Raw genomic sequence first — 26,691 nt, 5'->3', positions numbered from 1 at the left:
GAGTTGAAATAATAATTTTTCGCTAGCAAGATCTCATTTGATTATTCATTCCATTAAGCCTACTGCCAGCAGCCACATTTAAATAAATATAATCTGATTGATTGGGGTAATGAGGCACTTAAAATGAGCCTATACATTTTCCCAACACTTTCTCTGTACCTCAGCATTTAACTTGTCGGCGATATTTTCCCGTTAGAAAATCATGGTTTCGGTGATCGATGCCTCCCCCTTCTGAAGTGGGGCGGGCGCGCGCAATGGACCTGTCTCAAAACCCTGCCCTCTTTTCTTGATCCTCCAAAGTTTGTACGAGGAAGTCAGAGGTAAGCGACAGCTGTGATTGGAGGATCAAGAAAAGGGGCAGGGTTTGAGATAGGTCTAAGTCTGGTTCGAATTAACAAGATTGTTTGAGCGCGAATCAGCCTTTGAGAAAGCTGAGCCTGACATCAATCATCGGGTTAATTTAAGCTGGCTAATAGGACATTTGATCAGCTTAGTTGAACCACGTACGAGGAACGGGGCCCAGGGTGTTTCTGTGAGGAACACATGGATATGGTGATAATACCATCAAACCGTACTTGTAGCCTCAGGCCCTCAGCTGTACACATCACTCACCACAGACCTACTCTTATATACTGCTGTATCGTTAAGATAGATAGATAGATAGATAGATAGATAGATAGATAGATAGATAGATAGATAGATAGATAGATAGATAGATAGATAGATAGATAGATAGTTAGATAGATAGGCATGTAGATAGATAGATCGATTATATTATTAATAATATTAATATGAATATCAGTTTTGTGGTGCACTTCTCCGTGTCAGGGGTGGTGGTGAACGAGGACAAGTGGAGAGGAGAGACCGTGCTGCAGTCTACCTTCACCTGCAGGCTGCTCCACCTGGGCCAGGTCACCGTCAGCAGCTCACCACCAGGTGGGGCTAGAGATCAAACCAGAGTCTCACCTTTGTAGTGTCTTAACACTTTGATTGCCTAAGGTTAAATTCATGATATACCATCCGTTGCCAGCTCTATTTAACATGGAGAAGTTCCCCTTCTTTGCAGGGCTATAACTTTTTAAATTCTATTGCTAGATTGCCATTATTAGGGCCCATTCAAGGTCCTATATGTATTGTTCATGGTGTAGCAACGTTAAACTTTTTCATTCACATATTCATACTAAAATATGATCTAAAGTATAAGTATGCTTTCATCTCTTTCTGCAGCTTTCTCCAGAACGTGATTTATAGCCCCAAATACATTATATTGATGATGAAATACAGTTTGGTAGGAATCTGTGCGAGATCAAAAATTATCAATTGGACGTACTTCTAGAAGTTTCTACGTATCATCTGATATTGACCGGATGGGCGGGGGATCGTTTATAATTCCGTGGGCAACGTTTTACCATTCATCTAATGTGGGTCAAATGTTCATCATAGCAGTTAGTGTCGAACACGGTAATATTATACGCTAAAACTCACCCCAGTCTCCGCGGGCCGTTGGGCGATCAGCGTGGGGTAGACAGTTTTCCATTATGGGATGTTGAAATACTCTGTCCATTTCCAGGTTGTATAATAATATATACGTCCAAATCATGTTGTTTTTTCGAGTTATTTGCAGCAATCGATGTTCACTGTGTGAAGACTGAGTCTCTCTAACATTAGCGAGTGCCCGTACCACATATGGAGTGAGTCCTGCCGGGTTAAAGGTAATATCCGTTTTTTCGATCTGCGGATCGGCCACCAGATGGCGGTCTTGAACCGCTAGAGGATTGAGAGGAGATCACACTTGTGTCTCAGGGCCCCGGAAAGGAAATATGATTCCGATCACAGATTTTTTAAATATTGATATCAAAGACGAGTTACGGCGTCTTCGGCAACTTGAGCATGGCGGGGAAGGACGCCTAAACTCGTCCTTTGGCAACTAAAGTGTTAATGCCAAGTGTGAACAGATGTATTTAGTGCAGCCGGTCAATTGCGATCGGTATATTACTTATATTATGCATATTACTATTGCACTTTACTGTTACATTTGCACTCTGGTTGGATACCAAACTTCCTTTCAGTGTACTGTACTTGTGCTGTATAATGACAATACATTCAAATCTAATCTAATCTAAAGTAATCTAACTATGGTTTTATACTCACGTCATTTTTTATCAGATTTCTGTAATCCTGTAATCCATGACTCTCCACTCTCGGTCATCCAGTTCCACAGAACGTCAACGGCCGCACACTGAGGTCACTCTGCGTCTTCTTGCGTGAGCAGCGCCCCCTGCTGGTTTCCCTGCCTCCCCGCGTCCCCCAGAACCCAAACAACCGTCCCTACGCCCGCCTCAGCTCTCTGAAGCCAGACTCCCTGGTCCACGCTCTGCTCAGGGTCAGGCACACTGACATGGTCACAGGTAAGACTCCCCTCGCGGTCGCGTCTATATTAATCCCAGCCAAAGAGTGCAAGAGCGCTTCCGCATTCTTCGCCGCGCATGCGCATGAGGTCCTCGCTTGGTTCAGACGCCCCATTCAACACGGTTAATCACAGATGCCAGCACGCGCCATATTAAAGCCTTTGGTTCATATTACGATATTAGCAACGCTGGTCGCAACGCTGGTCAATCACATTAATCACAGAACACGCCATATTAAAGCGCTAATACGGTATATATAATAATATAATATAATAATAATATATATACGCGATGGACGCAGCAGGCGATGTTTGCATACTTCATATATGTGTCTACCTCTTCTTGCTGTCATTACATCCATGTATGTGATTGATTGATTGATTGAAAAGTTTATTAACAGATTGCAGAATGGGTACAGTACAGTACAGCTCAATGTGCATCTTCTGTGTTTGTTTCCTTATTTGGTCAATTGCAGGTATGAAAAGTACCTGCGGTACATTGCGCGCCTCTACAGTCGCAGAGAGTGCTGGGCACTCAGTTACCGGGGCGCGCGCAGTCTCATCACCCGGGGAAATAACACAAACAATTATGCTGAAGCAGCGATGTGGTTATGTGGTCCTTGTTTGGATAATATGTAACGCTGCGTTGTGTTAACATTACAATGTACAGGGAAATAACGTTATGGCGTGTTATAACTTTTCAATCAATCAATCAATCACATACATGGATGTAATGACAGCAAGAAGAGGTAGACACATATATGAAGTATGCAAACATCGCCTGCTGCGTCCATCGCGTATATATATTATTATTATTATATTATTATATATACCGTATTAGCGATTTAATATGGCGTGTTCTGTGATTAATGTGATTGACCAGCGTTAATGTGATTGACCAGCGTTGCTAATATGAACCAAAGGCTTTAATATGGCGCGTGCTGGCATCTGTGATTAACCGTGTTGAATGGGGCGTCTGAACCAAGCGAGGACCTCATGCGCATGCGCGGCGAAGAATGCGGAAGCGCTCTTGCACTCTTCGGCTGGGATTAATATAGACGCCTCGCGGTCCCTTCTCACCCAAATCACAATCACAATCACAATCAGAAAGGTCTTTATTGCCAAGTAGTTTACACAAGATTTTTTATTTTTTATTATTATTATTATTTTTTTAAACACACATATAAACAAACATGACAACACACGATAAGATACACAAGCATTAATATACAGTGTATATCCAACGAAATTACCATTTATACCAATGTCTTATACAGGATATACCCCTAATACCTGTTATCTAAAAACCTACACACATATGCTCCAGCTCGAACCCCCCCCTCCCGGACCCCTCTTTGGATAGTACCTCCATTATCCCTCGCTCCTAACCAGACACTACCATTATAAGCTAGCTTTTATTCTCTCCACCACTTCTAACCACATTGACATTTTGGATTCATCACAAGAAATCTTATTTGGTTGTTTGGTGCGACATTAACGGACAGACAATAACGGTAGAATACAATAAAATGGAATATAAACTAAATTCAAATAGAAGCACAATAGAATAGAATAGAATTATAAAATCAAATAGGTTCAAATAGGCCAGGCCTGTACAATTGTGCATGATGTGGTCGAGTATATATACACTAATTAAGAAGTTGTTCTTAATTGCTTGCCTGGGTAAATTAAGGTTAAATAAAAAAAAGAATAAAAAAATTAGAATAGAAATAACAATACAGTGGGATGGAATCTTTGACAGACTGTGCAATTGAGCAGTAATGTGCAAAAAGTATGAACAGAGAAGTATGAACAAGTATGAAGAGTTTTGATTGTATATGCAAATCCATTTCCGATGTAGAGGAGCGTCTGCAGCCAGCAGGTACACGCACTTCAGTTTGGGTTTAGACAGAACGTAGAGGGGTTTGGGTTGAGCTAGAGACAAGCTCTATACACCCTATAGATGTGTGTGTGTGCATGTGTGTGTGTGTGTTGTAATAAGAGTTTGAATATCATGTCATATGGGTATCTACACACATTCTTTGTGTGTGTGTGTGTGTGTGTGTGTGTGTGTGTGTGTGTGTGTGTGTGTGTGTGTGTGTGTGTGTGTGTGTGTGTGTGTGTGTGTGTGTGTGTGTGTGTGTGTGTGTGTGTGTGTGTGTGTGTGTGTGTGTGTGTGTGTGTGTGTGTGTGTGTGTGTGTGTGTGTGTGTGTGTGTGTGTGTGTGTGTGTTGTGTTGTGTTGTGTTGTGTTGTGTGTGTCAGATTGGCGACCGGAGGCGCAGGGCCAGTCCAGGTCAGGACGGGTACTGAAAGCTGTTCTGACGGTAGAGCAGGGTGACGGCCAGCAGGGGGCGCTGGTGCTGTGGGGAGCTGCCCTGACCTGGCTCACACTCATCAACAGGAACAAAGGTACAGAACAACAACAGAAGAAGAATTCAGCTCAGCTAATGCACTCAGCCATAACTATATCACCACCAAATAACTCTTTGAATACTGTTATGGTTATATACTACTTGATATGGTTATATGTGTGTATATATATGTACAATGTTGGTGAAACTACTCTGTAGTTTACCAAAAACTACTAGCTATTTCAAAATGAAAAGTAGTTAAAGTTTAAATATACTTAGAACTTCAGAATGACACATGCTGTCATGGTTATATTTGTTTCAATGTAAGTTTGGTTCTTCAATCAATATTTGTATTGTTATTGAAGTACACACACAGGTTAAATTGTAAATGGCTGCATTTATATAGAGCTTTTATCCAAAGCGCTTTACAATTTGTTCCTCACATTTGACCCATTCACTCACACAATCACACACTGACATGGTGGAGGCAACCATGCAAGGTGCCAACCTGCTCATCAGGAGCAGTTAGGGGTTAAGGACACTTCGACACGCTGCCCTGTTGGAGCGGGAATCGAACTGGGAACCTCCGGATTACCAGACGACTGTTCTACCTCCCTAACCACTGTTGGCCCTACATGTTACACATGTTAAGACCGGTTAACCTTCGCCCCCAAACGTGGCCTTTTTAGTTTTCATTTTTGAGGACCGCATACCTTTTTTGCAAACCAAAACAACATACTTTATACTTATAGCACATGCATGAGCCTGGTCTCTTTTGAAAGATGACATTCTGAAGTTTCTGATTCCAGAACGAAAGTGCTAAGGTAATAGAGTAACATAGGTCTGAACTTGAGTTGTTACTCAAGTTTTTCTGTAGTAGTTAGTAGTCCAGAGGTAGTATTTCCCCAGAAGGTGGTATGGCTTACAAATCCATACGGACCCATAGCCTTATGTAGTACATGTCCAAATTTCATAAAGATCCATTCAGAAATGAGTGATTAGGAGTGATTTTGGTAAACTGTACAAAAGAAAAACTGAGTTTTCTTATTCTCAATTAATTCGGCTGTTTTTCTCTTCCTGTTTTCGCTTGTTAGTTTTTCACCAGATCCCTGATTCATACATCATCAGGTGGGGTATCATTGGAAAGCCACACCCATTGGCTACAACCCTCCACAATCATTTTCAAGATCGGATCTAGATTGACGGAACTAGAGCCCCAAGAGTCTGGAGTGGTATTTTGCGCAATACGGTTTACTTTGCACAAGCCTCAAATACTGGCATGTAACTCGAGAACCGCTGAACGGATTTTGTCGGATTTTGTCGCTATCGACAGGCAACAAATAAGCCTTCAATTCAATATATTTAGAGAGGTACAGTCAACCTCTCTCTCTCTCTCTCTCTCTCTCTCTCTCTCTCTCTCTCTCTCTCTCTCTCTCTCTCTCTCTCTCTCTCTCTCTCTCTCTCTCTCTCTCTCTGAAGAGGTACAGTCACACAGTAAGTCAGCTCCAGCATGGATCTCTCCACAGACAGTGTGGTTATTTGTTTATTTGTTTTTTCTGTCACCATGACAATACTGTAGCTGTATGACACACAGAATTCTACCATTCAAGAATCAAACAAAGAGAAAATAACAAATTTTATAAAAGGAAAATGATGAGAAGATAACACTTTAAAATAAGGTGGTGCTAAGAAATACACACGCACGCACACACACACACACACAGTGAAATAACACAAAAACATTTTAACACATTCGTGGCCAACCACGTATATACACGTGTTTTGGATCCAACGCTTGAGGGCCAACCACGTATATATACGTGGTAAGGTTGTTTTGGCATTTATTCCATTGTAATATCCTACTCAATTTCACCGAGCGGCACTGCAGATTTACCCTACTCTTGGGATTCGGAAAAGTGCATTACCGGCCAGATCCTCGTAGGGGCGCTGTCTTGATAATGCAGTGTTCCCTGTTACAGACCGGTGTTTTTTTTTTTTTTTTTTCATCATGGGTGGACTTTTCTGTTAGCCTCAAGCTATGGCTTCACCAGATCGCCTGGAATACTTTTTGCGACGCTGAATTCAGTATGCAGTAAAGGAATATAGCATCAGCCAATGGACATATCGATCTACCAGATGGCGATCGATAACTGGAAAATCCTGTTTGGGATCCAACCGGACCACGGTAAGAGCTTTTTCACGTAAATTACAGCCCGATCGGGCCTTGCTTTGATAGCCGATCAGCTAATGAGGCTAATGCCGTTATTGGTAATCAATCATCAGAAACGACGTCCCCCGCCCCTCCCCCCCCCATTTCATGCATTCATGGTGGACCATGATACCGATAATATGCATTTTGAGTTTTAGCTCTAGCTTGTGTATAGCCAAAACGCCATTCGATTTAACGTTATTAGCTTAGCGTCCTATATCTCGCCTTCCAGGAAATACCCCAGAACATTGCGGTATATAGTTCACATTCACGACGCTATAAAATGGGAACGTATTGATGAAAAAATTATTTATTTAAGGCATATTGAAGGGACGGTTTATAGTGTCAATTGACAATAACAATGGACAGATAGCAATAATATAAAGTATAGATTTAGCTCTACAAACAGCCTCACGCACAATGAAAGGTTGTTATGATAAAGTGGCCTTATAAATTGAGATTAGATGGATCCCAGTGGCAGCGAAAGGGTTAAAGAATAAAATAACAAACGACTTAAAATAAAAACTCAAGAATCAACCAAATAAAATTATAATATAATATATTTAAATGATATATAATAAGAATATATATATATAATATATATATATATTATATAATATCATATATAATACAGACTCAGTTCTGTACCCATGATGTGTCATTTATTGTCAAAATGAAAAAGTAAATAGTATATCTTGTAATGAATGCACAATGTGCTGATCATTGATTGTGTTTCCCTCCTGCCTCCACAGAGGCGGTGTGGGACGTGCGCCTGCTCCTGGTGAGGCAGAGCACCACGTCGGGCCTCCCTGAGCTCCACTCCACCCCCTGGACCTCCTGCCAGCCTCTGTTCCCTGATGACTGCCGGGCCCTGGACTTCTACAGGACCAGTACCAGTACCACAAGTCTGGAGCTGGACCTTCACACCCTACTGTCCCAGAAATACACCGGTGAGTGAGTGAGTGAGTGAGTGAGTGAGTGAGTGAGTGATAGGTGAATAGATAGATACAGACAGACAGACAGACAGACAGACAGACAGACAGACAGACAGACAGACAGACAGACAGACAGATAGATAGATAGATAGATCTATCTAGCATCTAACCATGCCCACTCTACTTCAACTGGCCCCTGGTGAATATGACTTTGAGCTCAGAGCCTTGACTTTTAGCCTTTATCTTATATTCATACCAGCGCTCATATTCCTAGGCTTTTTTTTTGTTCTTAGCTCTATTTATAAACATTTTAAAATGTTCTTATGTACTTTAGATACTATTGCTACCATGTATGTATGTATGAAGAATAGAACTATAAATCCTGCAATCATCAAACGCAGAAAGCAGGACTTCTTTCAAACTGTCAATCAAGCAAAAATACTATGGGATCCAAGTGCAAAACCGAAGGGGCTACTTGGAGGCCACATAAACATTCGCAGCATCATTGGGAAATGTGAACAAATCCAACATCTCATTAAAGACTTGAATTTGGACTATTTGTGTCTGTCAGAGACCTGGCTACATAAAAACTCTCCAAATGCAGCATTAAGCATCCCCGGCTACAATATTTACAGGAGGGATAGACCTAAAGGAAGAGGGGGAGGCATATTGTGTTATGTCCGAGACACCATCAGCTGTAGACAAATTGAGTGGCGATGTGATAATGAACTTGAGTGCATTGGACTGAATATCACACTATCTCCCCAAATGACCTTCACTCTTGTTGGTTTGTACAGACCACCCTCGTCCAAAGTTTCATTTTTTGACCAATTAAACAAACTTCTAAAATAATGTGATTTTGGCAAAGAGGTATTACTAATGGGTGACATAAACTGCAATTGGGAAGACAAAAACAGCAGAAGTGCTCTTAAACGAATCACAAAGACCTTTGACATGACACAGTTAGTTAAGGGACCGACGAGAATAACCCAGTCCTCCAGCACACTGATCGACCTAATATTCACAAATAAGCCAGAGAGAATTGTTAAGACTCTCAATATGATCACAGGGTTATCTGACCATAATTTAACCCTTATTGTTAGTGTAACTGAGGGGTACAATTCCCTGACTGTATTAAATAAGTATGGTATCATTAAACCACTACTGCGTTATGTACATTACTACTGGCCATACAGTACACAGGTATATGAGATGAACACACCCACAATAACACGGCTTCACAAGAAATACGGTTTAGAAGAATATTTATTAGCAGCACGAAGATTATCTTACATTACTTATCAAGATTGAGAGTTGCGCTTGTAAGGCGAAGAATGTGCATGAATAGGTCAAGAGCGTAAGTCCATGAGCATATTACGCAGGAGATAATTAATACCACCTGTATCATAAGAATTATATATGGTACACTAGTAGATCAGCTGGAGATACTAAAGGGGTCCCTCCGGTTGTAAGCCAGCAGGGGAGAGGATTTGTCGGTAGCGAAAGTCTGGGTCAACGAGGAATAAGGAGACTCCAGGTACAGGAGACAGTGCAATAATCCCTTGATCCGTAGACGAACAACAGCTATTCTCCGGTATGCAGTGCCGCATGGAGGAAAGCTAGCCAGCCTCAGAGTACTAGAGGCGGGCTCGACGGTGCTCCTCACAGGGTAAATCCCACACAACAGTGGGTGTAGACGATTCTCCGCTCCAACAGCTACAGGACCAAAGCAAATATAATCCAGCCGAAAAGGGCTCTGTAGTCGTCGGGTAGGTTATCCAGTGTACATATCCACACGGTTCTCGTCTAGGGCTCCTCGGATGACGGCACCAGGTTAAGCCGCCCAGCCTGGATAAGCACACTAGCTCGGTACGATGAAACGTTGGTAATGCTGGTCACTGTAGAACGGTAGCCGCACGATACACTATACATAATAGACTATTACTTAATAATAGAATAGGTCGAACTCGACGATCCAGCGTTAAACTCTGACACTTCAGCTATCAATTCGCACGCGGTCTCAAGGCTCTATTTCGGGGCAAAAACGGGCCCACTTCACAGCACGTTGTATCGTGGTGTGAGGCTTCAACTTATTGGGTAACTAACTGCTGTATCCACCTGCGACGTATTTATACGTAAGGTGAACAATCTAGTACCAGCCTTATTTCTGTCTCGTATTCTTGCGCAGAACCGGGCATGTCCAGGCATGTCTCAGCGGTGACTTTGAACTAGACATTGGGGGTATGGCCGTGGCGCCTAGGGGATCGCTGTCCAATAGGAGAACGAATATTATGGTCTGGCCTGTACTAGGTAAAGGGATATTCCGTGTATATGTACAAAGAATATACAAGGGATATCAGACGATATACAAATACTATACAATATATCTCAAGTAATAAATATATATATTCGGTTTAATCTGACCCTTTGTAACAGTTAGGAAACTGTCCAAAAAGCGTTTTAGCCCTGGGGAAAGAAAGCCTAGCCACCTTAGAATACCTAAAGGGGAACAAACTAATTTTGAAAATGCAATTAAAGGGATCAAATGGAATGAGGTACTGTCCTACTCTGATGCTAACTCTGACTGTCATGCCCTTTTATCTACCGTCCAACATGTAATGAATACTTTTATGAGGAAAACAAAACCTAGATGTGGACAGAAAAACACTCTTCCATGGATAGGAGGTGATTTACTTCAAATGATGAGGGAGCGTGATGCGACACTGAAAGTAGCCATAAAATCAAAACTGACCACTAATAAACTTAAGTTTATAGGACTGCGAAATAAGGTGGCAAGAGAAATAAGGAAAGCAAAGGCCAATTTCTTTATTAATATCATTGACCAAGCAAAGGGAAACTCCAAATTGATCTGGGAGAACTTGAATAAACTGACAGGGAAACACACTGGGAAAAAAAGTGCCTAGAAATCTGTGTGAATGGCAATATTACACAGGATGGACCTCAAATTGCAACACGTTTTAATTCCTATTTTGTAGAGTCGGTGCAGACTCTGCAACAGAGCTCCCCTACTAATCTGACTATGTCTCCAGTGGATCAAAATCAGCCTGTCTTTGAGCTGTGTGAAATCACTGTAACAAAAGTGACAACAATTATAAATTCCTTGAAGAACTCTAAAGCCAAGGATGTGTATGGTCTAAACACTATGCTACTAAAAACGTTTAATGAATGCTTATCTGGACCAATATCAACAATCATAAATAGATCCTATTTTGATTTTATTTTATTTTATTAGGGATCCCCATTAGCTGGTGCGATAGCAACCAGCTAGTCTTCCTGGGGTCCACACACAAAAAAACACACAAAAACAATCACTATTGCAAAAAACAAAATGATTAAAAGTCAGTACACACAATGCATAATGAACCTACTGTAACAATTTATATAGCTAAAATTACATTAGTGTAAAACAAAAACAAAAAATTACTTTACAGTGTTAAAAACAATTTAAAAACACTATAGTGAAGGCGTTTTCCCAGGAGCATGGAAGGAAGCTATAATAACCCCCATCTACAAAGCAGGTCAATCCTCTGAGGTAGCTAACTATAGGCCAATTAGCATTTTACCTGTTATTTCCAAAATAGAAACACATAGCAGAACAACTAACAAGTCACCTTAGCACCAGTTCTGTTGGACTGCACCCCATGCAGTTTGGTTTTAGGGCAAAACACTCAACAGAGACTGCAATCTGCTTCCTCCTGGAGAGTATTAAATCTAAGCTTGATAAGGGGGGAGTTGTTGCAGCCGCATTTTTAGATCTAAAGAAAGCCTTCGACACTGTGGATCATGGTGTCCTGCTCACCAAGCTTTCTCGGTACAACTTCTCCCCTAATACCATCACATACATGAAGTCTTATCTTGAAGGTAGAACTCAGAGAGTAAGGGCAAATGGTGAGCTATCCTCTGCCCTTAGCTGTGGTTTTGGTGTCCCCCAAGGATCTATATTGGGAATTTGGGACCGCTGTTGTTTAGTTTATACATTAATGATCTTCCAGCTGTATGCAATAAGTCTGACATCCAGATGTATGCAGATGATACGGTCATTTATGTCCATGCAGAAACCAAGCAGCAAGCTGCAAACAAGTTAACAGCGGTGTTGACATCGGTCACTGAATGGTTGACTAACTCATGTCTGCATTTAAACACCAAAAAGACTGTTTGCATGTTTTTTACAAAGAGGCTGATGAATACTGTCTCACCTGATGTCTATGTCAGAGGAGAAAGGTTGACAGTTGTATCCGAATATAGATACCTTGTATGCAATAAGTCTGACATCCAGATGTATGCAGATGATACGGTCATTTATGTCCATGCAGAAACCAAGCAGCAAGCTGCAAACAAGTTAACAGCGGTGTTGACATCGGTCACTGAATGGTTGACTAACTCATGTCTGCATTTAAACACCAAAAAGACTGTTTGCATGTTTTTTACAAAGAGGCTGATGAATACTGTCTCAGAGGAGAAAGGTTGACAGTTGTATCCGAATATAGATACTGTTGTGGCTGAGGGTTGTTTAACACAACAAGAGACGATATTTCCAATTGTAACAAGTAGGTAATTTATTTAGGAAAAAGAAGTTCCAACAGCAAAAGCTATGGTTCGAGCAGAGGATCACCACAGCTTGAACAAAAAACACTCTAACTCTCAATCCCTCTGCTTGTCCCCTAAATCCCCTCTCAGTCCTGCCCCCCCATGACAGATATGATGACGTATCATATCATGTCAGATCTGACATGACGTACATTAAGATGATACGTAGATTTAACACCGGAGAGAGATAAGAACATTAAGAACATGAAGAGAGATAAACAAGATATGATGTACACACACGATATGATGTAAAACATTTAAGAACATTGAAGAGAGAGTGAGATGTGTGTGTGTGTGTGTGTGTGTGTGTGTATGTGTGTGTGTGTCTGTGTGTGTGCGCGTCTGCGTACAGACGTATGTGTATTGTATGTGTGTATTGTGTCACAGGGAATGTGTGTGTGTGTGTGTGTGTCGGTGTGTATGTTGTGTGTGTGTGTGTCTGTGTGACTGTGTGTGTCTGTGTGTCTGTGTGTGTGTGCTGTGTCTGTGTGTGTGTGCTGTGTATGTGTGTGTCCGTGTGTCTGTGTGTGTGTGCTGTGTCTGTGTGTGTGTGCTGTGTATGTATGAAAGAGAGAAAAGAACAAGATATGAAAGCGATACGATGTACGAGATTACCAGCACACAACGTGCCGTACTGAAATGTCCATCTGTCCAAGTTGTTTTAAGAACGTCAGCCAGACCGTCTTTCAGCACTGCTAGTTGACCTATATTAAACTAGTCCACCCCATACACATTTTCCCCAACATTCCCCCATTTGGGGCTATCCCTAGTCCCACCCAAATCATATAACCAAGAAAATGTGAACGTCTAACTAAACGAGAAACCATATTTATATAATAAAAGTTTAAATGGCTGATCTAAACAAGAAACCTAGCCATATAATAAATTTTAAATGTCTAACTAAACAAGAAACCTTACTTCATTCACTGGACCCCTAACGGACCAACAAAGGCTGACTACCGTTCTCACAATAAACACAAAACCGCTCAAAACAAGAGTAATAATAAAACATCAAAAAAAAAAAAAAACCAATTTATAATCCTAACCTGACAGACAAATCCCCCCAACCTCCACCGCTTACCAAATGAGCCACAGTTCCGGCCGGAAACCGCGACTCTCATCAGGGAAAGGAGAAGTTGACCGTCAGAACTAAACATAGAACATCCCTCCCAAAAAAAAATGACATTGTCTCTTCCATAACATTGAGTCCCAATGTCCATCGCTCAGCCCCCCTTCCATGCCCACGCCATAGTCTCCTCACCGTATTGCCAAAAGTCACATTTTGCCAATACAGCAACCACCACGCCACACCTCCAGTCCTCGTAGAAGCATGTCCCCATGCCTGGACGGGAGGCGCTGGTACCGACCTCACCACGTGTCCCCCCATCTTCGACGGGAGGTGCCCATCTTGCCCACTGCGTTAGCCCCCCCCTTTGTCCCTCCAGTCCCCAGAACCGATCCCCAGACCACTTCTTCTCAATGCTTCCTCAGGCTCAGAACCGACACTCTGCCGATGCCCCTTCCCATTCCGGTTTGACCAGGACCACGAGTAAAATAAAAAAAAAATAATAATAAAAAAAAAAAAAAATAATGCAATGATTTTCAATGGTTGCAATCTCTATGCCGAAGGATCATTAGAAAATCAGACTAAAATTCCTAGTTAAAGGAATAAACCAACAAAACTGCACTCAGACCATCCCCCGTCACTCTTAAAGGAAAGAACCAACAAAAAGAAAATGTCCCTACCTCACCATACCCCTAATCCTCTATCCCCTCGTCTCCCTCTAAGGCAGCATAAAGCTGAGGATATGGCCCGATTTGTGGCTCAATCTCTTTCTGTCCCACCATCAGCATTTGGCTCGTTACGTGTGAAGTTACCAGCCTACCCAAGAGAGGCATACCACAACAGAAAAGGAGAACCAATATCAACCCTGCCACCCCAATGGATATCCCCGTCTGCATCACTATGCTTCCCCACTGTCCCAATCTTTCCAACACCCCACTCCCCCACCATTCTTCATTCCGGCCAGAATTCCCCCTCAACTCCTCCCTCAAATCCTTCAGCTTAGCCATGGCCTCGGAGAACTTTCCCCCTGGCCCCACATTCGTCGGAATGAATGTGCAGCAGTACTGTCCAAACATGGAACAGACTCCACCCTTCTCCGCCATTAACCAGTTCAGAGCCTGTCTATTCTGCCACGCCACCGTACTGGTCGCGTGCATCTGGTCCCCCATTGCATCCAACGCCTCCTCGGTGTAGTTGAGATACCGCTGCTGATTGTAAAACAAATAGTTGATCCACCCGGTGTTCTTATTGACCGATATCCATGGCAGAATAGACTCAAACCCTGCCGCAATCTCATTCTTAGCCATGAACTCGGCTGGAATGCCCCTTGGCTGTCCTATGCTGTCCAGATACACCCTTGGGTCTGCCTTGTAGCTACGCTTCGTTCGAGAGATAGGAGACTCAGAAGGTCCTTCCGTCACTGATAATGGTAGGACCACCATTGGCATGATCGCCTGAACCCGGGCACATCTACCTGACCAATCTAAAGGAAGTGTATTCCTCAACCTCCTACCGCCGCAGAGCCAGTATTGGTCCGCCAGTGCCATATCCTGGACATGAAAAGGGCAAGCTACAGGCCGTGGGTTGGTATCCACTCCCTTTAACACGACCCCGTGTCCACACTTTCCTTCTTTCGTGCAGTTAGTCGTGATGCTCCAAATAGTAGTGCACCGCCCCTCTGCCACCTCCCCTACATCCCGGGTCCCCTCCTTTTGCAAGCACTCGAAATCCTTGGTCAGCCATAGTTTGACACCTCTGGGTATTGGCAACCCCGTCGCTACCCCCTGCACACGTACATCCAATTTCCTACAACGTTCCCGCATAGTGACATCCTTGAAATCCGTGACGTTTCCTGCCGCCTTAAAACGACTAGAGCCGAGAAACCCCAAACACTCTGCCTCGCACCAAGGGCGACTATTATGGGGCCCCTCCCATGCCTCTGCGTCCCTGTCACACTGAGCCCAACTGAACTTCGTGCCCTTCACCAGCAGCCTATCCGGACGTGCCTTGGAGCAGACATAACAATCCTCTATCTGATTCTGCGCGCTCGTGTACTGGACCCACTTAAACCACTCATTCCCTAAAGCCGCCCTATACATCGGGTCAGCCTCCGGGTCTTCCTCGTCATAGTCATAGTCGCCCCCATCTTGTTCCCCGGAAGGAAGCAAACCCCTCAACCTGGCCCAGAGTGAGCCCACTGAGTCCCTCAACGTTCCGGCTGTCCTCTGGAACATATCCTGTCCCCCCACCTCTTCCGACTCAGTGTCCTTGACCTCCCTTTTTCCCCTCACCCCTGTCCCCTGTGATTGGTTCGGGACAGGCTCAACCCTCCTATCTACCCCCACAACCCGATCCTCGTTAGTATAATGGTAAGTATCCCCGCCTGTAACGGGGGAATGGTCAAAATCAAAAACATGCCCTTGCGGTCCTACGGGAAACACCCCTTTTGGTTGTAGTCTTATCTTCTCCCCCCCTTCCTCGATGGAGGGAAGAGGGGGCGCCTGATTCTGAGCCTGGTCATGAAAGCCTGCTGGTACTTGAGCCTGAGCGGGACCCCGTGGGACTCCTACCCACTCAAACCCGTCATCCTCAAGGACGGGTCGACCGTGACGGTTCTTAATGACGTCGTTGTGCCCGGCCGACCGTCCGCACACTGCTGCCAACATCTGCGGGAGCATCAGCAGGCACTGCACCTTCCAGTTGCCGTCTCGGACCCTCCATGTCGGGTTCTGCATAACTGCGATCGATTGTATCCCCCAAGAGATCGCCGCTGGCCTTTATGCAGTGATTGAAGTGGAACCAGGTCGCTGATCCTTTGACTTGGACTGCCGTTCCAGTCGATCGGATCACCTCGTACGGGCCCTCTCTCCGGGGTGATGACCACTTTCTCTTGTGGACCTTTACGAAGACCAAGTCCCCAGGGATCAGTCTCGGTTTGGTGGCTTCCTTCTCCGCCTCCTTCACCCCCTTTCTCTCCTTTCTCTGCTCCTGTCGAAACACAGCTTCATGTATTTTAGTCACTTGCTGAAGATATTTTTCAGATCTTGCTCAAAAATATCTAATGCCGGGCCCCTAGCCAGGTGTCTAAATGGCGGTGCTGGCATGCTGCGGCCTGTAAGCATTTCATGCGGTGTTAGCTGTGTTTGGCGGTTTACGCTGCTTCTAATAGCCATCAGAGCAAGTGGCAAAGCATCAATCCAGTTAAGCTTAGTTTGCATACAGATTTTCAACAGTTTGTTTTTAATGACCAGATTGGCCCTTTCCACCTTCCCCTGCAACCCGGGACTATAGACACAGGAAAGGCGCTGTCTTATACCTAATTTCTGCATCAGCCCTTTAACCACCTCGTCGATGAACTCGCGGCCATTATCGCTTTGTAATATCGTGGGAATTCCAAATCTCGGAATGACCTCGCGACACAGGAACTTGATCACTGTGTCCGCGTTCTTGTGTTTAGATGGAATGGCCTCAATCCAGCGACTAAAGCAGTCCTCTACTACCAGGAGGTATCGTTTGCCCTGCACTGGCGTTATCATGTCTGTATAGTCCATAATCAGATGTCTGAATGGTCCCTCAGGGAGGGGTGTGTAAGCCGCCACTGTCGGTACTCCTTTGCGCACATTGCCCTGTAAGCATGTTAAACACCTGGCTAGTGTAACGTCAATTTGTGCCTGAAGCTTTGGGGACCAAAATCCCATTTTCGTGATTCGTTTCAGGGTCTCTGCTCTTCCACAGTGATCAACACCATGAGCCTCAGGTATCACTAAGGACAGAAGATCGATGGAGGCGACTATCAAACCGTTATGACTCCTCCACAGACCATCTGCCCCCCTTACAGCCCCCCTCTCCGTCCACGACTGTTTCTCGGCCTGCGTGGCTGAGTCCTGAAGATCACTCAAATTATCCTCAGTTACCTCAGTCGTCAGTTCGGCCGCAAACATCAGAACAGCCGTGGACGGCACCGCAGCCGCCGCCTTCGCGGCCTCGTCCGCCGCGTTGTTTCCCGTCGTCACAAAGGACAGGTCTTTTCTGTGTGCCTGGCACTTTACGATAGCAATGCTTTTGGGCAACTTTACAGCCTGAATAAGCGCCACAACCTGCTTGTGGTGAAGAATCGGTGAGCCGTCCGATTTCTTAAAGCCTCTTGCCTTCCAAATGGCCGCGAATAGGTGGCATACGCCATGCGCATACGCAGAGTCTGTAAAGATGTTAACCGTGCGATCTTTAGCTATTATGCATGCTTCTGTTAGTGCTATTAGTTCTGCAAGCTGGGCCGAACATGGTTGCATGCATTGTTCGGCCTTTCTTGTTAGTGTTTCTCCGTTAGGTTTGCACTGTACGACGGCGTATCCTGACCTTAAATTTTCCCCCTCCCGATAGCAGGACCCATCCACAAAAAGTGAGAGTTCTGCTATCGCGAGCAGGTCGACTCCCAAATCAGGACGGAGTTTCACGAAAGCCTGTACCTCCACCTCACACTCATGCGGCTGACCCTCGCTCGGGAGTGGTACCAGATCCGCCGGGTTACTGCCGTGGCATGTTTTATCGTAACGTCCCAGTACTGCAGGAGCCTCATGTAAGCCTGTTGCCGTTGGCTGGTCAGAACAAATTTGCCTCTTTCAATCAAGTTTGCCAATTTGTGATGTGTCCAAATGCAAATGTCATATCCCATTGTCACGGCCGTTGCCTTCTCATACATCAAATGTGCTGCGGCCAGGGCCTGATAACAAGGTGGCAGACCCTGCTCCACCGGCGAAAGAGCTCTAGAGTAATATGCTATCGGTTGTTTTTTCCCACTCCCCCCCTGTGTTTGAGTCAGGACAGCTGTCGCATGCTGCGCTCTATGTGAGACGAATAGGTGGAAACACTTCTCATAATCCGGCAGCGCCAGGGCAGGGGCCTGTAACAACAGACGCTTAATGTTTATGAACGCGTCCTCCCCCTCCTCGGTCCATGTCAAGGGAGCGCGAAGCTTGTCTGTACCCGCCTCTTTTATCATCATCCTCAACGGCGCTGTCGCTATCGTATAGTCCTCCACCCACTCAGAGCTGTACCCAGTCATCCCTAAAAACGTCATCATCTGTCGGACCGTCAATGGCCTAGGTGCCTTGGATACAGCTTCGAGTTGCGTGGGTGAGATGTTTTTTATGCCCTTTTGAATGACGCGAGACAAGTACTCAACTTTTGGCTGGCAGTACTGCAGTTTTGAACGGGATGCCTTGTGGCCTCCCACGGCTAATCCACTCAAAACTTTGATGGAGTCCTCATGGCACTGCTGACGTGTATCCGAGCAGATTAGAATGTCATCTGCATACAGTAAAACCGTGCTGAGTAGTGTGTCGCACACTCCTTGCAAGTCTTCCTTGAGCGCCTTCGAGAAGTAATGCGGCGAGTGCGCGAACCCTTGTGGCAACCGGGTGTAAGAGTATTGTTTCCCCCTGTGGGTAAAAGCAAACAGATACTGAGACTCTTTTTCCAATGGAACACTGAAGAATGCCTGCGTGAGATCAATGACCGTATAGTACTGCGAGCTACTGGGGATGTTTGTCAGGAGGGTGTGTGGATTAGCGACTTCCGCCTCTGGTCCAGACACCACGTCGTTCACCGCCCTCAAATCGTGTACCAGTCTGTACCTAGCCCTGTCCGCCTTTAGCACTGGGTGGATAGGTGTATTACATCTGGATTTGAAAGGGACGAGCACTCCCCCCTTTAACAGTCCCTCAATCTGATGTGATATAGCTTCCTCCGACTCTGGCTTCATTGTATACTGTCTGATAAAGGGTGGTCTACAACCCTTCTTTAACCTGACCTTCACTGGCTGTGCCGACAATATTAGACCCACATCTGTGTCGTGTTTTGACCACAACCGTTCCGGGGTGCGCGCCAACATGTCCTGTTCCAGCAAAGCATCCGCCTCTGGAATAACGCAAGGCTCTCCTGGTAATCTGATTACTTGCGGTTTTGCCAAAACTGAAAAGGAAATCATTATTTTTATGAAACTCCCATCTGCGCTGTTCCAAATTAGCGGAGATTCCGTGGAGACCCACCTTTGAGTCTCGGATTCCTGTATCATTGAACCTAGATGTTCGGATTCGTAACCAGGATTTATTCTCAGAGTGATGTGTGGGGCGGCGTCTCTTAGTCTATGTTGTTCCCGTAGATACTTACCCGTGTTAACCCTCAACGCCGCGCCCTGTCTTCCTACAATTATCGTAGATGAGTCAATCTGCACCTGCTCGGGCTGTCCCTGCAACCATGCCTTGTTCCTAACTAGGTCACTATTCGTCAAATATTGTAGTGTGCAATGTGCCTCCATGTTTGTTTGTCTAGACTGAGGCAGTTGGGTTTTCAGAAATGGCTCCCAGGGGTCACAGACCCTTTGCAGCTCTGCATCTATGTTGCCCAGCCAGAACACAGTGGCCTCTTTCTCCCCCGTCCCTTGTAGCATCATTTGGTACACGTCTTGTTCAATTTGAATCCCCTCAGGCGTACATAGGATTTTACAGCCTAGTTTACACATTGCATCTCGTCCCAAGAGATTGCGCGGGGTGCTGTCCGAAATTAATACAGGTATTGTTATGGTCTTGTTGTTATACGTCATAGAGATTGGATCTGATGTGGGTATTAATTGTGTTTTTCCCGAGAATCCGACCGTCCGAACATACTGTCCAGACTGGGGTAAGTGAGCGGCGTATTTTTGCTTTATGCAGGAAAAACCTGCTCCAGTGTCTGCCATCATCTCTGTTAATTTGCCCTCCACTAGGACCTGCAGAATAGGTTCTTGCTCAGCTCCCTTGGAAACCACAATCATTTGATTTCCCCCCGTCGCATTCTCTGGGCACCCCTAGTGATTACCCCCCTGGTTTCGGGGCCCTCCTGTCTCCCCCTGGTCGTGGGGCCCTTGTGACTCCCCCTGGCGCACGGGTCTTCCATACTCCGAGCCGGGACGGTATGGTTGCCTACATCTCATTTCCCTGTGTCCCTGCATGCCGCAGTTCCAACAGTGGAAACGGGGAAACTGTTGTTCGTTCCCCGGTCCCTGTGTAAACCGTGGGCCTGATTGCCCATTCCCTGCCTGCCGCCTGGACGCCTGGTTCTGTGAACTATAGCCATAGCTTCTCACTACCTGAGGTGCAGGCGGGGGTCCCTGGTCCTGCATGGGTGGAGAGGTAGCAGATGACACCATTACTGCCTGCAACCTCCTTTGGGGCTGCAGTTGTTGCTGAGTTAACTTCCTTGAGTCATTTCTATCCTGATCCCTGACTTTCTGCTCCTGAGCCCTTTGCTTCTCCACACTATGTGTTACATGTGCACAGAACAAAGGATAAGTCATGTCCATTAACCCCACCACGTCTTCCAGTCTATTCTTAACCACCTCTGGAAGCCCTCTCATCACACTTTCTCTAAACATCGCTCTCTGCAACGGGTCAATTTCTGGGTTGTGTCCTAGCTCACCTCTCCACTCCTTCAGTATTTTGTTCACATAGCACATGTTCACCGGCAATTGCGTGACATAAGGTGGGGATGCTGGTTTCCCTATATCCGTCTCTCTCTGATTTAGCGCTAAAGCTTCCTGCCTGTATGCTCTCCCCTTCTGGGCGTAGAGCTTCATTACCCCCAACTCTTCTGTCCTCTTTTTCAACCTCTTTTTGCTGCTGTCGCCTGGCTTGTGGTTACGAATCATTACATTCATCTCTTCGCATATGTCGAGATCAAAAGTACCTCCGGAAGGCCATTTTGTGTCCCCGGCCTTTGTACGCCTCTGCCAACGGACACCAACTTTGAGAATTAGGTTCTTTATCAGCGGGTTCCGGTCTAACAGTATGTCCTCTGCTGTATGCATCGTTGTTTAGTGTGTATATGTGTTTATTGTGTTGTGTGTGTGTGTGTGTGGTTGTACTTCAGCTACTACTACTCTACAACTACCACTCCAGGACACAGTTAACCTAGATCTACTACTCTACAACTACCACTCCAGGACACAGTTAACCTAGATCTACTACTCTACAACTACCACTCCAGGACACAGTTAACCTAGATCTACTACTCTACAACTACCACTCCAGGACACAGTTAACCTAGATCTACCACTACTCTACCCCAGGACACAGTTAACCTAGATCTACTACTACTCTACCACTACTCTACCCCAGGACACAGTTAACCTAGATCTACCACTACTCTACCCCAGGACACAGTTAACCTAGATCTACCAGGACACAGTTAACCTAGATCTACAACTACAACGCTACTACAACTCGGTGTGTGTGTATGTGAGTGACTGTGTGTGTGTGTGTGTGTGTGTGTGTGTATGTCGGTGTGTGTGTCTGTGTGTGTGTGTGTGTGTATGTGTGTATGTCGGTGTGTGTGTGTGTTTGTGTGTGATTGTGTGTGTGTGTGTGTGTGACTGTGTGTGTGTGACTGTGTGTGTGTGCGTCACAACCCGCTGTCTACCGGGACACAGGAATGTGTGTTTGTGTGTGTGTCGGTGTGTGTGTGTCTGTGTGTGTGTGTGTGTGTGTGTGTCTTTGCTGTGTGTGTGTGTGTATGTGACTGTGTGTGTGTGTGTGTGTGTGTGACTGTGTGTGTGTGTGTCTGTGTGTGTGTCGGTGTACTGTGTGTGTGTGTGTGTGTCTGTGTGTAGTGACTGTGTGTGTGTGTGTCTGTGTGTGTGTCGGTGTGTGTGTGTGTTTGTGTGTGATTGTGTGTGTGTGCGTCACAACCCGCTGTCTACCGGGACACAGGAATGTGTGTGTGTGTGTGTGTGTGTGTTTGTGTCTGTGTGTGTGTGTGTGTGTGACTGTGTGTGTGTGCGTGTGTGTGACTGTGTGTGTGTGTGTGTGTGGTTGTGTGTGTGTGTGTGTGTGTGTGTGTGTGTGTGTGTGTGTGTGTGTGACTGACTGTGTGTGTGTGTGTGTGTGTGTGTGTGTATGTATGTATGTCTACCACCAGGGGTCAGCAAACCCGAGAGAGAGAGAGAGAGAGAGAGAGAGAGAGAGAGAGAGAGAGAGAGAGAGAGAGAGAGAGAGAGAGAGAGAGAGAGAGAGAGAGAGAGAGAGAGAGAGAGAGAGAGAGAGAGAGAGAGAGAGAGAGAGATGGCTGTGAATGAATTGAAGGAGAAGGGAAGAAGGGCTTTTTATGCCATCAAAAGGAAAATTCCAATTGACATCCCAATTAGGACCTGGCTCAAAATTCTAAATTCCGTAATAAATCCAATAATATTATATGGCAGTGAAGTGTGGGGTCCATTAACTAACCAAGATTTCCCAAAATGGGAAAAACCCCCATTAGAAGTACTGCATGCAGAATTGTGCAAAAACCTACTTAAGGTCCACAGACACACTGCCAATAATGCATGCAGGGCAGAACTCGGCCAATACCCCCTAATCATTCAAATTCAAAAGCGAGCCATAAAATTTTACACACACCTCCAATCAAGTGACCCCCACTCCTACCACTACAAAGCCCTTCAGAGCCAAGAGATGAACCCAGATAAGAGTCCCCTCTGCCAGCTAGTCAGAAATCTCTGCCCACAAATGCCTCAGGACAGATACCAAAAAATCTGGCCCAACCAAATAACCTCAAAACAAAAAGAAAACTATATAGAATATTGGAACAAATCAACCAAATCTCAAAGTAAATTAGAATTCTATTTGACCCTAAACAGAGAGTACACGGTGGCAGAATACCTGACCACTGTGAATGATATAAAATTAAGAAAGACATTGACACGGTACAGACTGAGTGGACATAGTCTAGCCATAGAAACAGGCCGTCACAGGCAGAACTGGCTGCCCAGAGAGGCCAGGCTGTGTTCACTTTGTCATCAGGGGGATGTTGAGACAGAACCTCACTTCCTACTATACTGTGAGAAATACAAGGATCTAAGAGAAGTTTTCTTTTATAAAATAAATAAAATTGATCCACAGTTTATCCATCTCCCTGATAATCAAAAGCTGTTATATATATGTGGGGAGAAAAGTCAGTGTACAGTATTAGCTGCAAAATATGTAGATGGTTGTCATACAATAAGAGAACAAGCCCTGTAAATACATGTATCTGGGTGGCTACATCTGTAAAATGACTACCCGATTGAATGATTATTTTGTAATTTAATATGTTTCTAATATTATGGTATGTTTTATTGCTTAATAATATATATGTTATTGTTTGTATATTGGACTTGACTTGGCAATAAGTATGTTGATATTTCATGCCAATAAAGCCTATTTGAATTGAATTGAATTGAATTGAGAGAGAGAGAGAGAGAGAGAGAGAGAGAGAGAGAGAGAGAGAGAGAGAGAGAGAGAGAGAGAGAGAGAGAGAGAGAGAGAGAGAGAGCTATCTCTCTTGGCTCAACGCCCAGACCTGCTGGCTCTACGCCCAGAATGAGTTATCTTCTACAGATGTGCGAAAGAAAGAGAGAGAGAGAGAGAGAGAGAGAGAGAGAGAGCTATCTCTCTTGGCTCAACGCCCAGACCTGCTGGCTCTACGCCCAGAATGAGTTATCTTCTACAGATGTGCGAAAGAAAGAGAGAGAGAGAGAGAGTCGGGGAGAGGTTTGAAGAGATGGAGAAAAATTTGACCAGAGGTCGAAAACATGCAATTAAAATTGATTAGTGGCGCACTTATAGCTTGTTAAAAGAGGAATCGCCCCAGTGTAAACACCTCACCAGTCGTGTTCGTTTTAGCCGTCCATCCAGACCTCGTCAACACAGTCAGCTCAACTTTTTCCTCCCGCAGAAACTCTGACGGATATTTATAATAACAAGCCCAACGCTTACCTTTTTGTCGACAACCGGCAGAATTTCTACAGGAGAGGTACGGAGCTGGCCGTGTGAGGGGGCCCGGCAGGGCGGTCTACAGGTCAAGGGTCACCAAATGTTGTGGCTGAGGGTTGTTTAACACAACAAGAGACGATATTTCCAATTGTAACAAGTAGGTAATTTATTTAGGAAAAAGAAGTTCCAACAGCAAAAGCTATGGTTCGAGCAGAGGATCACCACAGCTTGAACAAAAAACACTCTAACTCTCAATCCCTCTGCTTGTCCCCTAAATCCCCTCTCAGTCCTGCCCCCCCATGACAGATATGATGACGTATCATATCATGTCAGATCTGACATGACGTACATTAAGATGATACGTAGATTTAACACCGGAGAGAGATAAGAACATTAAGAACATGAAGAGAGATAAACAAGATATGATGTACACACACGATATGATGTAAAACATTTAAGAACATTGAAGAGAGAGTGAGATGTGTGTGTGTGTGTGTGTGTGTGTGTGTGTGTGTATGTGTGTGTGTGTCTGTGTGTGTGCGCGTCTGCGTACAGACGTATGTGTATTGTATGTGTGTATTGTGTCACAGGGAATGTGTGTGTGTGTGTGTGTGTCGGTGTGTATGTCGACTGTGTGTGTCTGTGTGTGTGTGTGTGTGTGTCTGTGTGACTGTGTGTGTCTGTGTGTCTGTGTGTGTGTGCTGTGTCTGTGTGTGTGTGCTGTGTATGTGTGTGTCCGTGTGTCTGTGTGTGTGTGCTGTGTCTGTGTGTGTGTGCTGTGTATGTATGAAAGAGAGAAAAGAACAAGATATGAAAGCGATACGATGTACGAGATTACCAGCACACAACGTGCCGTACTGAAATGTCCATCTGTCCAAGTTGTTTTAAGAACGTCAGCCAGACCGTCTTTCAGCACTGCTAGTTGACCTATATTAAACTAGTCCACCCCATACACATTTTCCCCAACAATACCTTGGGATAAAAATGGACTCCAATCTTACATTTAAAAAACAAATCAAATCGGTAGTAAACAATGCAAAGTTTCACTTATCAAACTTCCGTCACATCAGAAACTCTCTGTCAACAAAAGCAGCAGCACTGTATTTTAATGCCATTATTATGTCACACTTAACATACTGTCTGACTAGCTGGACACAAGCCTCCTGTACAACATTACGATCTGTACAAGTAGTTTACCATCAGGCTGTGAAAGTTCTGGACAGGAAAACAAACAGCCACCACCATTGTTATAGCATAGCAAACCAGAATCTACTGAGCTGGGACAATCTTGTCAAATTCAAAGATGCCTGCCTTACCTATAAAATCCTACATGGCTTGGCTCCTCCCCCCCCTCTGTACTTTCATAAAACAGAAAGCATCTGCTGATAGATATACCAGGTCTGTAGTCAGAGGGGACTGTGTAGTCCCAAACAGGAGGTCTGCTTTTAGTCAGACAGCCTTTTCCGTGAGAGCAGCCCACACCTGGAACAGTCTGCCAACACGGCTCAGGGAGTATCAAAGTTACATCTCATTTAAAACTAACTTAAAATCATGGTTGAGAGATGGTCAAGTGTGCGACCATTTTAACTGAGGGGTTGTATTTTAATGTATGTATTTTAGTGTATTGTAACCTATACTGATTCCTACTGTGTTTTAATTATTGTACTATGTTTTTTAACTGAGGGGTTGTATTTTAATGTATTTATTTGTATGTATTTTAGTGTATTGTAACCTATATTGATTCCTACTGTGTTTTAATTATTGTACTATGTTTTAATTATTGTTGTGCTCATGTCACCTGCCCCAGAGACTACAGTTGAAAATTAGCCAACTTGGCTAAACTGGCATATTTACAGTCAAATGTTCCTTAATATGCACTGTCTCTGTATTTTAAACCAATAAATACAAATACAAATACAAATGTATGTATGTATGTATGTATGTATGTATGTATGTATGTATGTATGTATGTATGTACTGTATGTATGTATGTATGTATGTATGTATGTATGTATGTATGTATGTATGTATGTATGTATGTATGTATGTATGTATGTATGTATGTATGTATGTATGTATGTATGTATGTATGTATGTATGTATGTATATGTGTTTAATTACATGTATAATATACTAGGCCTGTCCCCGACTAAGGATTTGTATAGTCAACTTGGATTGGCAGAAATGTGCAGATAGTCGGCTGTGGGGGGTGCTTAACACATTCCCTGCCACGCAATTTGAGCATCTTATACCATTCTCTGCCAGCACTGTAAGCCTATGGAGATGTTCACCTTCTTTGCAGGGCTATAACTTTTTAAATTGTATTGCTAAA

General features: G+C 44.5%; 1 protein-coding gene across 2 annotated transcripts in view; it reads left to right on the top strand.

Annotated features, from left to right (window-relative positions):
- shld2 (shieldin complex subunit 2) overlaps positions 1 to 26,691 on the top strand; it is a 178,324-nt gene that overhangs the window by 105,078 nt on the left and 46,555 nt on the right. For both annotated transcript variants that reach the window (XM_084321641.1, XM_084321640.1), the window contains exons 5-8: positions 829 to 936; positions 2,214 to 2,408; positions 4,672 to 4,818; positions 7,722 to 7,919. In XM_084321641.1, the coding sequence (XP_084177767.1) occupies positions 829 to 936; positions 2,214 to 2,408; positions 4,672 to 4,818; positions 7,722 to 7,919 (648 nt within the window). The remainder of the gene's footprint in view (positions 1 to 828; positions 937 to 2,213; positions 2,409 to 4,671; positions 4,819 to 7,721; positions 7,920 to 26,691) is intronic.

This window comes from Notolepis coatsorum, assembly GCF_963971535.1.
Source record: "Notolepis coatsorum genome assembly, chromosome: 9".
NCBI classification, from domain to species: domain Eukaryota; kingdom Metazoa; phylum Chordata; class Actinopteri; order Aulopiformes; family Paralepididae; genus Notolepis; species Notolepis coatsorum.
This window is presented reverse-complemented; position numbering and strand designations above follow the sequence as displayed.